The sequence below is a fragment of the Phaseolus vulgaris genome, chromosome 3 (genome assembly GCF_000499845.2).
Source record: "Phaseolus vulgaris cultivar G19833 chromosome 3, P. vulgaris v2.0, whole genome shotgun sequence".
Classification (NCBI taxonomy): Eukaryota; Viridiplantae; Streptophyta; class Magnoliopsida; order Fabales; family Fabaceae; genus Phaseolus; species Phaseolus vulgaris.
The window spans coordinates 24,845,393-24,857,934 of record NC_023757.2 but is presented as its reverse complement, the minus strand read 5'-3'; the positions used below and the strand labels follow the sequence as shown (position 1 = coordinate 24,857,934).

Below are 12,542 nucleotides of genomic sequence, written 5' to 3'. Positions count from 1 at the left end.
GCACAACCCCTTCACTGTCTCAACCTTCACGCCATAGGGTTCTGGCAACGTTATCTTTCTTCTTTGCATAACTTGATCATTGTTCCCTCATCTGGGGGTAGAGGCGCCTTTCGGATCCTTCTCTACCTCCCTGAGTTTCAGAACAATGATCTGGATAGTGAGGTGTTTTCTTCGAACCTACCTCAGTTATCCTTTATCTTCTTCCACCCTTCACGCCATTCCTGAACTTGTTCAAGACGAGAAGGATTTTATCTTGCCTGAACTCGCTCGACGGCGAGAAGGACTTTATCTGGCCTGAACTCGCTCGACGGCGAGAAGGACTTTATCTGGTGCCTCAACTTGCCAAGGGTGTACATCTCCTCCCCCCTGGATGCACTGAGGACTTTTTCTCGCCTGAACTCGCTCGACGGCGAGAAGGTCTTTTACTCTTTTTCGCCTGCACTCGCTCAAGGGCGAGGAGGACTTCTTCTCTTGTCTCAAAATGCACGAGAGCGCTGAGGGCTTTTTGCACTACTGGTACCTCCGATCGCCAAAAGACGATGAGGTACTAAAACTTTTAACTACTGCCATCGATCGCCGTAAAACGACAGGGACTTTAAAACTTTAACTATTGCCACCGATCGCCGAAAAACGATGGGGACTTTAAAACCTTAACTATTGCCACCGATCGCCGAAAAACGATGGGGACTTTAAAACTTTTACTATTGCCACCGATCGCCGAAAAACGATGGGGACTTTAAAACTTTTACTCATTTGAAGCATGCAATATGACTTTACTGTTGCCCTAGATCACATACGAGTAATAAGGCCTTTTTTCTAAAACTCTCGAAGCCATAAGCATGCAAACATAGAAGCTTTAAACTTTGAAAAATTCTTCTTTATTGGGTGGCCTCATTAAAAACCCTCCTTAGGGAAAAAAGAGTGCCCCCTTGAAATTGTTTTAACAGAAACTATTCAAATCTCTTCATATTCGTCTTTACTTACAAGGCTTTAACTGTAATACGACTTGAGATGTGTGGCGTTCCAAGTGCGAGGAATCGCCCCTCCTTCTAACGTCTCCAAGCGGTAGGCGCCATTCCCGAGCGCCTTGGTTATTCTGAACGGTCCCGTCCACTTGGGCGATAACTTGTTCTGCATCTCATACTGATGGGCCTTCCTCATCACCAGATCGCCGCTTCTAAACTGCCTTGACGTTACCTTAGAGTTGTACCTTCGCTCAACTCTTCTCTTTACCGCTTCGGCTTTCACTCTCTCCTCCTCCCTGACCTCATCCAGCAAATCCAGATTCATTCTTCTTTCTTCGTTCGAGTCTTCCGCCACGAAGTTCTGGAATCTCGACGAGCTTTCCTGGATTTCGACTGGAATCATCGCATCACATCCATAAACCAAACTAAAGGGGGTCTCGTGGGTTCCTGACTGCTCAGTGGTATGGTATGCCCAAACTATGCGGGGTACCTCTTCAGCCCACGATCCCTTAGCTTTCTCTAATCTTCTCTTTAAACCTCTCAGCAACACCCGATTGGCAGACTCCACTTGGTCATTCGTCTGTGGGTGCTCGACAGATGCAAACACCTGTTGTATCCCCACCTCTTCGCACAGCTTTTTCAAGAGGTGACTTGCAAACTGAGTCCCATTGTCTGACACCAGGCGTTTAGGCACACCAAACCGGCACACTATGTTCTTCCATACAAAGCTCTCGATCTTGTGTGCGGTGATCTGGGCCACTGGCTCCGCTTCGATCCACTTGGTGAAGTATTCAATCGCCACCACCAAGTACTTCATCTGCCTGATCGCCAATGGGAAGGGTCCCAGAATGTCAATTCCCCAAGTATGGAACGGCCAGGGGCTGTAAATCGACTTCAGCTCTTCTGGGGGTGCCTTGTGCCAATCGGCGTGCTGCTGGCATTGCTTGCAACGCTGGGCGTATCTCTTGCAATCTTCTCTCATCGTGGGCCAGTAATAGCCTGCACGGATAGTCCTTGTCGCCAGCGATCTACCTCCAATGTGGCTCCCGCAAATTCCCTCATGGAGCTCAGCCATAATCCTCGTGCACTTTTCTCCGTGTATGCATACAAGAAGGGGGTGCGTGAATCCAAACCTGTACAGCTCGCCGTCAATAAGGGTAAACTTGCTGAAGCTCTTCTTTATTTTTCTGGCCTCAGTTGAGTCCACTGGAAGCACACCATCCGCTAAATAACGTTGGTAAGGCGTTATCCACGTGTCTGGCTCGTGGACAGCGCAAATCTGCATCGATCTTGCCCCTTCTTCTGCTGGGCGCGCTCTGACCCTCGGCGCCCTCAGAGTTTCCTGCGTTAGGGACCTATGACTTCTCGCCGATCTTCCCATTGATCTACAAACATGGAGAACTTGGTGGTCTGCCACGAATGCTCGAGGCGCTTTCAAAGTTTCTTGAATGACAGTCCTCTGCCTACCCCCCTTGCCCGAACTGGCGAGCTTGGCTAGCAAGTCAGCTCAGGTATTCTGTTCTCTTGGCACGTGCACCACTTCAAACGAAGCGAAAGATCTTCTTAGCTCCTGCACGTACTCCAAGTAGGCTGCCATCTGCGGGTCCTTGGCTTGGAACTCGCCAGTTACTTGTCCCGTGACCAACAGCGAGTCGCTCTTGGCCATCAGCACTCTCGCCCCCATTTCCTTAGCCAGCAAGATTCCAGCGATCAAAGCCTCATACTCTGCTTGGTTGTTGCTTGCTTTGAAAGCGAACCTCAATGACTGCTCTATCAACACTCCGTTGGGCCCTTCCAAGATGACCCCAGCCCCGCTGCCCAGCTGGTTGGACGACCCATCAACAGAGAGTACCCAGCGAAAGTCACCCTCGGCGTTTTGTGCCACCTCGGAGGACAACTCGACCACGAAATCGGCGAAGACTTGCCCTTTGATCGATCCCCGGGGTTCATACTTGATGTCGAACTCCGAAAGCTCGATCGCCCACTTCACCATCCTTCCAGCCACATCGGGCTTCTTCAAAACCTTATGGATCGGCAGATCAGTCATCACCAGTACCGTGAAGCTCTGGAAGTAATGGTGCAATCTCCTCGCCGAGAATACAACCGCTAATGCTGCCTTTTCTAGGGCCTGGTACCTTACCTCCGGGCCTTGCAGCATCTTGCTAACGAAATATATAGGCCTTTGGGTCTGGTCCTGATCCTGCACTAGCACTGCGCTGATCGCCCTCTCAGTTATGGCAAAGTACAGCCTGAGGGGTGTTATGTCTTGGGGCTTGCACAGAACTGGAGGGCTCGCCAAATATTCCTTGAGCTTTACGAAGGCCTCCTCACACTCCTTTGTCCAAACAAATCTGTTGTTCCTCTTCAAACATTGGAAGTATGGGTGGCCCTTCTCTCCGCTTGCCGATACGAATCGAGACAGGGCGGCCATCCGCCCCGTGAGTTGCTGCACCTCCTTCACATTGGCGGGGCTCCTCATTGCCAAAATGGCGGCGCACTTCTCGGGGTTAGCCTCAATTCCCCTCTCTGACAGAAGAAACCCCAGAAATTTCCCTGCTTCTACACCAAAAACGCACTTTTCAGGATTCAGTTTTAGCTTGTACCTGGCTATTGTGATGAACAACTCTTCCAAGTCTGTGACGTGCTTGTCTTTCTCCAGGGACGTCACGACCATGTCGTCGACGTATGCCTGCACATTCCTTCCGAGCATGGGCGCGAGCACCTTGTCCATCAGCCTTTGGTATGTGGCCCCTGCATTCTTCAACCCGAAGGGCATTACCTTGTAGCAATAACATGACCTTTCCGTCATGAAGGCGATCTTCTCTTCGTCCATGGGGTGCATTTTGATTTGGTTGTACCCCGAGAAGGCATCCAGAAAACTGAGCAGCTTGCACCCTGATGCACTGTCTACTAGGGCGTCAATGCTTGGCAAAGGGTAAGAGTCCTTCGGGCATGCCTTGTTCAAGTCTGTAAAGTCAACGCACATCCGCCATTTTCCGCTGCTCTTCTTGACCAGGACAACGTTAGCGAGCCATTCTGGATATTGGATTTCCCTGATGTGGCCCGCTGCAAGTAGTTTCCGCGTCTCTTCTTTGATCGCCTGTCTCTTCTCCTCATTGAATTTTCTTCTTCTTTGGCGGATGGGCCTGACTTGGGGGTCCATTGCCAAACGATGGCACAAGAAATCGGGGTCGATCCCCGGCATATCTGAAGCAGCCCACGCAAACGCATCCAAGTGTCTACTTATTACCTCGGCGATCTGGTCTTGCGTCTTGCTATCCAGGGTTCTTCCCAACTTAAACACCTTACCGCTGATCTCCTTCTCGAGCCATTCCTCTACTGGCTGAGGTTTCCTCTCGCTGGCGATCAGCGCCCTCGCGATACCGGTTTCTCTGGCGGTCTCCGAGCAATTTCTCTCCGACCTCGCCTCTACATTCCCCATCGGCACATCGCCCTCGGCGACCACCTCTAACGTTGCATCCGATACTCGCCGGGGTTCGCGCTCCGGCTCCACGCCAGGGGGAAGCGTTGTGGTTACGTGGCACACAGACCTCTTGTTCTTGAGGCTGTTTTCGTAACACTTCTTCGCCTCCTTCTGGTCGGAGCAAATAGTGATGATCATACATAGACGGCAACTTGACCTTCATGTGCCTTGTCGAAGGCACAACTCCTGTTCTGTTGAGCGTTGGCCTCCCCAGCAGTATGTTGTACGCTGACGGGGCGTTTACAACAAGATACCTGATTTTCTCCGTTCGTGAGGCCAAGCCGTCAGTGAAGGTCGTCCTCAGCTCGATATACCCCCTCACCTCCACTTGGTCGCCGGCAAAACCATACAAGCAGCCCCCATATGGTCTTAGCTGATAAGGGGACAGTTGTAACTTCTCAAAGGTTGGCCAAAACATCACATCTGCTGAGCTTCCTTGGTCGACCAGCACCCGGTGGACGGTCCTTCCCGCCATGACAAGCGAGATCACAATAGGGTCGTTGTCGTGAGGCACCACGTCCCTGAGGTCCCCCTTGGTGAACGTGATGTCCACGTCGGGCGAGTGATCCTCAAAGACTTCCACTGACATTATCGACCTCACGTACCTCTTTCGTTGCGACGCTGTGCACCCCCCACCGGAGAATCCGCCAGCTATGGTGTGGATCTTGCCGTGAATAGGCACCTCGTGCTGTTGCCCTCCGCTGCTCGCCGGTTGAGACCCTGATGCTTGGTCCGCTTGCTTCTCTAGCAAGTAATCCTTCAGGAAACCACATTTGACCAGCTCGGCGAGCTGGTGTCCTAGAGCCAAACACGAGTTGATAGAGTGGCCAAAACTCTTGTGGAACTCGCACCATGCGTCTGGCTTTGGCCCCAAAATCTTCTCCGCCGTTTTCTCAGGCACTTTGAGCCTGGCAGCTATGTTTGGGATGGCGATCAAATTAGCCAAACCCATCACAAACTCATACCTCGGGGGGCGATTACTCTCTCTGGGGCGCCCTGGTCCCTTGCTCTTATTTTTCTTAGGGTCGTAAGGATGACGCGTTATATCAAACAAGTCGTAAGACACCAAAGGTGGCGCCTTGTTCACTATGTACTGCTCAACAAACATCTTGGAAAACTGTTGGAACGTGGTAATGTGGCCAGTGGGTATACTGACGAACCAGTCCAACGCCGTTCCGCTCAAAGTGCTTATGAACACCTTACAATACACCGCGTCTGAGCCCCCTGAGAGCATCATCTGAGTATGAAATGCCGTGAGATGGGCTTCAGGGTCCTCCACCCCAATGAAAGACGCTTTCACTGGCACAGTGTTAGCCGGGACTACCGAGTCCATGATCTCTTGGGAAAACGGCATAGGAAAGCTGCGTGGTGGGGATGGGGGTGCAGATCTGTCCCCTTCCGCACGCTCCTCTCGCTCCTGAAGGGCTTTGCGCAGCTCTTCGTTGATCCTGTTGAGCTCTTCGTTCCTTGCTTGCGAGGCCACCAGCGCCTCGTGCATCCTTTCCTGCTCAAAACGCGATGCAGCCACGTTCTCCTGCAGCGTCCTCATCATGTCCATCACTTGCGTCATGGACACAGCATCTTCGTCTGTTGATGGCGCAACTGAACTGGAGCGCGTTGTCCTCATCCTTCCTCAGCAAACTCAGCAGCTCAAAGAACTCCAAACAAACGGTGAAAACTCCAGGAGTCGACTGCGATAGCGAGCAGTCGAACAGAAAACACTCGAAGCACCACAAACACAAACTACGGTTGGGAATCACCTTTTATACGGCCCCACGGTGGGCGCCAGATGATCCTGTCGGTTGACTTAGCGCAAGAGCGTTGCCTCGTCACGATCTTCCTCACCAGCTTGACACCACGTGCCCTCCAAGTCCACTCCACAGATAGCCTCTCTGAGAACCTGAAAAACACACAGTGGCGCCTCTGCGGCCGGTGGCGCTCCGACGCTCAAGTCAGTGACAAGAACACCCAAAAACTAAAAGAGAATATGCTCTGTAGGACCGTACTGTAGGCACACAACCCTAGCAGTATCGGCCGTAATGAAAAACGTACCTCTGCAGATTCTGTTAAGGTTACCTTTATAGCTAGGTTTCTTCTCTCTCCAGGCCGTTATGCTTTTGGACACGTGGCTCGCATCCAGCCCTGCACGTGTCACCATCTGGACTGGGATAGCAGGTAGCGCCCAGCCCTACACGTGTCGTCATCTGAGCCAGGGAAACTTGAGCGTCATTTCTCCATTGCTCCCAACCCTACACGTGTCATCATCTAGGTTGGAGTAACTGGTAACATCCAACCCTACACGTGTCGTCATCTGGATTGGGGCAACTTGAACATCATTCTTGTGTAGTAACCAGCCACACAGCTAAGTTCTCCACTCAAGGAGCAAGCTAGCGCACAATGCGCTGTGAAACATCACCTGACAAGGCGAGTATCGGATGCAACAAAGTGCATCATCTCTGTGATATCGCTCGTCGCAAGTGCCACCTTCCTTACTGCTACGCCATGCATGCTCTAGCTGAGGAAACCTTGCCACCAACGAATGTCCCCTCTGGGAATCCTGTCGCTGATGAGCATTTTGTTCCATTCAACCCACTCAGCCTTCACGCCCCATGTTGGCGCAATAGTCATCTTACTGAACTTACACGCTTGAGATTACCCTTCTGAGCCTCTAACAGTTTTAACTGAGTTTACTGGGAGATCCGGCGATGTGCTCCTTGTGGCGACGTGTAAACCACCCGAGCTCCTAGCATTCCTCGGCGATCTCTCACCACCTGATCTCCTAGCACTCTCAGACGGCGACTGCGTCGTAACTCTGGTGACCGCCGGTCCCGCACACTAGAGATCGGAGAACGCCGATTCAGTGTAACCGGCGACTATGCTCACTTCTGAACCATTCATCTTTCCTAGCCTACGTGTTCCACTGAGCACGCCCCACCCGGGCACGCGCAAGACACGTCATCGCACCCGATGACCTGGTCGGTACAGTAACCTTCACAGGGATGGAGGATCCTGAGGCGCACCTCACTGCGTTCCACACACAGATGATGCTGGTAGGCGGTTCTGATGCCGTAAGGTGCAAGCTATTTATGAGCACCTTGACTGGGATGGCCATGGTCTGGTTCATCAGCCTCCCAGAGGGTCACATCACGTCTTTCGGACAACTTTCGCGGCTATTTAGAGAGCAGTATTTAGCCAACAGGGCCCCAGCCCCAGTCTCATATGACCTATTCGACGTGAAGCAGTATCAAGGGGAGACCCTGAAAGAGTACATAAGCCGCTTCGGGGCGCAGGTGGTGAAAGTGGGTACCACAGACGAACCCATGATCGTGTACGCATTCAGGAAGGGGGTGTGTCCTGGATCTTTCAGCAAGTCGCTCAATCGCAGCCGCCCCAAAACATTTGCTGAAGTAAGGCGTCGGGCGGTGGAACACATTACCTCTGAGGGCGAGGCATACGAGAAATGTATGAATGCTGCGCCCACACGTCCGAGAGCGCAGATGCACGCACAACCTGCTAGGGTCCACGAAACCACTACAGAAAGAAAGAATCAAGATAGAAGGCGCACCTACGAGACAAGGAGAACCCAACCTAGGGGTCGATCAGAAGGAATGAGAGAGGGCAATAGACCCCTAAGGCACAACTTTGTGGTGGAACTTAAAGACCTCATTGTTGTGCCCAACATAGCTGACAGGTTGAGGCCACCGGTGAAGTCCGACAAAGTACTGGGACCTCACAAGGAATCATGGTGCGAATTTCACGAAGCATTTGGACACCATATTAACAACTGCTTAGCACTGGGCTATCAATTGGATGAGCTTGTGAAGAATGATTTCTTGAAAGATTATATCACTGGGTCCACCATAACCACAGTCACGACGACACCAGAGGAATGTCAAGCGCATGAAATCCCAACTCATGGAGAGAAGTGCACACCATCGCTGGCGGCTTTTCCGGAGGGGGACCTACTGCCTCTCAACGTAAGAAATATTGAGGTCAGTAAGTTTAGTTGTAGAGGAATTTCCAGACGACTCGTGGGAGTCAGACCTCGTTTTCACAAGGGCTGACCTGCGGGATGTCATCCCACACGATAATGACCCAGTAGTCATTTCAGTAGTCACAGCAGGAAGGAAAATACATAGGGTTCTCGTCGACCAAGGCAGTTCTGCAGACGTCATGTTTTGGTCGACCTTCATCAAGCTACAATTGTCCCCTGACCTTTTGAGACCCTATACTGGAGGCTTGTATGGGTTTGCAGATAACCCAGTAGAGGTACGCGACTATTTGGAGTTGAGAACGACGTTCACTGATGGAGCGACATCACGCACCGAGAGCATCCGGTATTTGGTGGTTAACGCCAACTCAGCTTACAACATCTTGTTAGGCAGACCTGCCTTGAACAGATTAAGGGCGGTGTCCTCCATGCGCCACATGAAGATGAAGCTACCACATCTTAGTGGCAAGGTGATCGTGATCAAGTCAGATCAAGAAGAGGCCCGTAAGTGCTATGAAAATAGACTAAAGACAAAAAGAGGCGTGGTGATGGTGATTGAGCGACCACCCATTTCAGAGTCGCAAATGGAGTTATAGCTGTTGGGGGAAGCAACGCCCGCGAAGTCCACGCCGGACGAAGCCACCTTAGGGGCGACGCCTATAAAAGATCCACATACAGAAAGAAGAAACGGCGATGCCTACCCAATGGAAGGAATACACGGAGAGGCCTTGTCCGCTGAAGAAGAGCCAGAGGAGGCGATGCCCGACGCATCCGTTGGGGCAACGCCTATGGAAGAAGACTCCACGAATGAGTCTCTTGCAGAGAATGTGCGGAATGAGCGACCCCGACCAGAAGATAACATAGTCGAAAAACAGATAGGGGTAAGGTGTTCAAGCTGGGACGCTTGCTGAGCCAAGGAGAACAAGAAGAAGTAGCCGCAGTAATCTTGCGCCACCTAGATGCTTTCGCGTGGACTGCGGCGGACATGCCAGGTATTGACCCAGACTTTTTATGCCACCATCTTACCATGGATGCCAAGGTTCGCCCTGTGAGACAAAGAAGGAGGAAGTTCAACGAAGAACGATGCCTCGTCGTGAAGGAAGAAACACAGAAGCTGCTCAGCGCTGGACACATCAGGGAGATACAATACCCTGAGTGGTTAGCCAATGTAGTTCTAGTGAAGAAGGCGAATGGGAAGTGGAGGATGTGCGTTGACTTCACAGATTTGAACAAGGCATGCCCCAAGGATTCGTACCCACTGCCCAACATCGATGCATTAGGGGATAGCGCCTCGGGCTGCAAGATGCTGAGTTTCTTGGATGCATTCTCAGGTTATAATCAGATCAAGATGCACACAAGGGATGAGAGCAAAACAACGTTCATGACAGAGACGTGCAACTACTGTTATAAGGTAATGCCATTCGGGTTGAAAAATGCAGGTGCCACCTATCAAAGGCTGATGGACAAGGTCCTTGCACCCATGCTGGGAAGGAACGTGCAGGCCTACGTAGACGACATGGTGGTAACTTCACACGAGAGAGGGCAGCACACAACTGATCTGGAAGAGCTGTTTACTACCATATCAAAGTATCGCCTCAAATTAAACCCCGAAAAATGCGTTTTAGGCGTGGAAGCAGGGAAGTTCTTGGGGTTCATGCTCACTGAAAGGGGAATAGAAGTGAACCCTGACAAGTGTGCAGCCATCATCGCCATGAGGAGCCCAACCTCAGTGAAAGTAGTTCAGCAACTGACGGGGCGAATGGCAGCATTATCGAGATTCGTATCTGCTGGAGGAGAGAAGGTCCACCCTTACTTTCAATGCCTTAAAAGAAATAGCCGTTTCGCATGGACGGACGAGTGTGAAGCAGTGTTTCTCAAGCTAAGGAATACTTGGCGACGCCACATATGCTGTGTAAGCCACAGGTGGGCGTCCCCCTCCGCTTATACTTTGCGGTAACTGAGTGGGCCATTAGCTCTGTGCTGGTCCAGGAACAAGACCAGATACAGAAGCCCATTTACTTCGTGAGCAAGGCCTTACAAGGCCCAGAATTGAGGTACCAGTCACTAGAAAAGGCGGCGCTAGCGGTAGTATTTTCAGCACGAAGGCTCCGCCACTATTTCCACAGCTTCACAGTGGTGGTGATGACAAACCTCCCTATCCAAAAGGTACTTCAGAAGCTAGATGTGGCAGGGAGGATGGTTCGCTAGGCGGTAGAGTTGTCAGAGTTCGATATCCAATATGAACCCAGGGGGTCCATCAAAGGGCAAGTCTATGCTGACTTCGTGGAAGAACTTTCACCAGGAGGAGACCCCCAAGAAGTGGAGTTAGGGTCACAGTGGATGCTCTCAGTGGATGGATCTTCCAACCAGCAAGGGAGTGGCGCTGGAATAATCTTGGAGGGGCCTAATGGAGTGTTGATCGAGCAAGCTTTACGCTTCGCCTTCAAGGCAAGCAACAACCAGGCGGAGTACGAAGCGTTGATTGCTGGGATGCTTTTGACTAAAGAAATGGGTGCGCAGAGCCTACTGGCGAAAAGCGACTCACAGTTGGTCACAGGGCAAGTGACAGGGGAATATCAGGCGAAGGACCCACAGATGGGCGCCTACCAGAGGTATGTCGAGGTGTTGAAAAGAGCTTTCGCTGCGTTTGAGTTGGTGCATGTCCCTAGGGAGCAGAATGCCAGAGCTGACCTGCTTGCCAAGCTGGCCAGCTCAGGCAAGGGGGGAAGGCAGACGACTGTAATACAGGAGACCCTCAAGATGCCGCGAAAGTTTGTTGCAGACAGCAGGGTGGACGTTCTTCACGTTAGTACAACAAGAGGAAAACCAAGGAGTCATCGCTCTTTGAGTCAAGATACGGCGAGGGCACCCTGCATCAGTACTTATGCAACCTCGCCAGAAGAAGAAAAAGGTGTACAGGTGTGTGCTTTAGAGGAAGGCGACACATGGATGACCCCTTTCAGGCGATACCTAGCGGACGGAATCCTCCCAACGGAGCCAGAAGAGGGCAAGAAGATTAAGAGGAACGTCGCAAGATACACATTAGTAGATGGGATACTATTCAGACACGGGTTTACGCGCCCCATCTTGACGTGCGTGAGTGGCGACGAGTGCACCAGGATAATGGCTGAGTTCCACGAAGGTATTTGTGGGAGCCACGTGGGAGGAAGATCCTTGGCATCCAAGGTAATACGTGCAGGGTTTTTCTGGCCAACAGTAAGAGAGGATTGCGTGCGATACGCCCAGCATTGCAAGCAATGTCAGATGCACGCTGATTGGCACAAGGCGCCGCCAGAAGAACTAAGATCCATATACAGCCCATGGCCTTTTCATACTTGGGGAATTGATATCTTAGGCCCGTTCCCATTGGCGATAAGGCAGATGAAGTACTTGATCGTTGCCATCGAGTACTTCACCAAGTGGATAGAGGCCGAACCAGTGGCACAGATCACTGCCCACAAGGTACAACACTTTGTTTGGAAGAACATTGTGTGTTGTTTTGGGGTGCCACGGCGTCTCATTTCAGACAATGGCACCCAGTTCGCGAGCCAAAAGTTGGGGAAGCTATGTGCAGAAGTAGGAATCAAGCAAGTGTTCGCATCAGTCGAACACCCCTAGACAAATGGGCAGGTCGAGTTAGCAAACAGAGTTTTGCTGAGGGGTTTGAAACGCAGATTGGAGAAGGCTAAAGGGGCGTGGGCAGAAGAAGTACCAAGGATAGTATGGGCTTACCACACCACGCCACAATCTTCCACCATGGAAACGCCTTTCAGCCTGGTGTATGGATCGGATGCCATGATCCCAGTAGAGATTCACGAGAGCTCGCCTCGTTTCCTGGGTTTTGTGGCAGAAGAGTCCAACGAAGAAAGGAGGGTCAACCTGGACCTAATAGATGAAGCCAGAGAAGAGGCGAAAATTAAGGCAGGGGCTGTGAAGAGAAGAGTGGAGCGTCAGTACAGCTCTAAGGTGAAGCTACGACAGTTCCAGGTTGGTGATCTGGTCATGAGGAAGGCTCACCCGTACGAGTTAGAAAACAAGTTGTCCCCCAAGTGGACTGGACCATTCAGAGTAACCAAAGCTAAGGGGAATGGTTCGTACAAGT

The 12,542-nt window shown here is 51.5% G+C and overlaps 1 protein-coding gene across 1 annotated transcript; it reads left to right on the top strand.

Moving 5' to 3' along the window:
- Positions 1-7,553: 7,553 nt before the first annotated feature.
- LOC137839412 (uncharacterized) lies at positions 7,554-9,036 on the top strand. Its single transcript, XM_068648529.1, has 2 exons — positions 7,554-8,445; positions 8,705-9,036. Exons 1-2 carry the CDS (start codon positions 7,554-7,556, stop codon positions 9,034-9,036), a joined length of 1,224 nt encoding a protein of 407 aa, XP_068504630.1.
- The last annotated feature ends 3,506 nt before the right edge of the window (positions 9,037-12,542 follow it).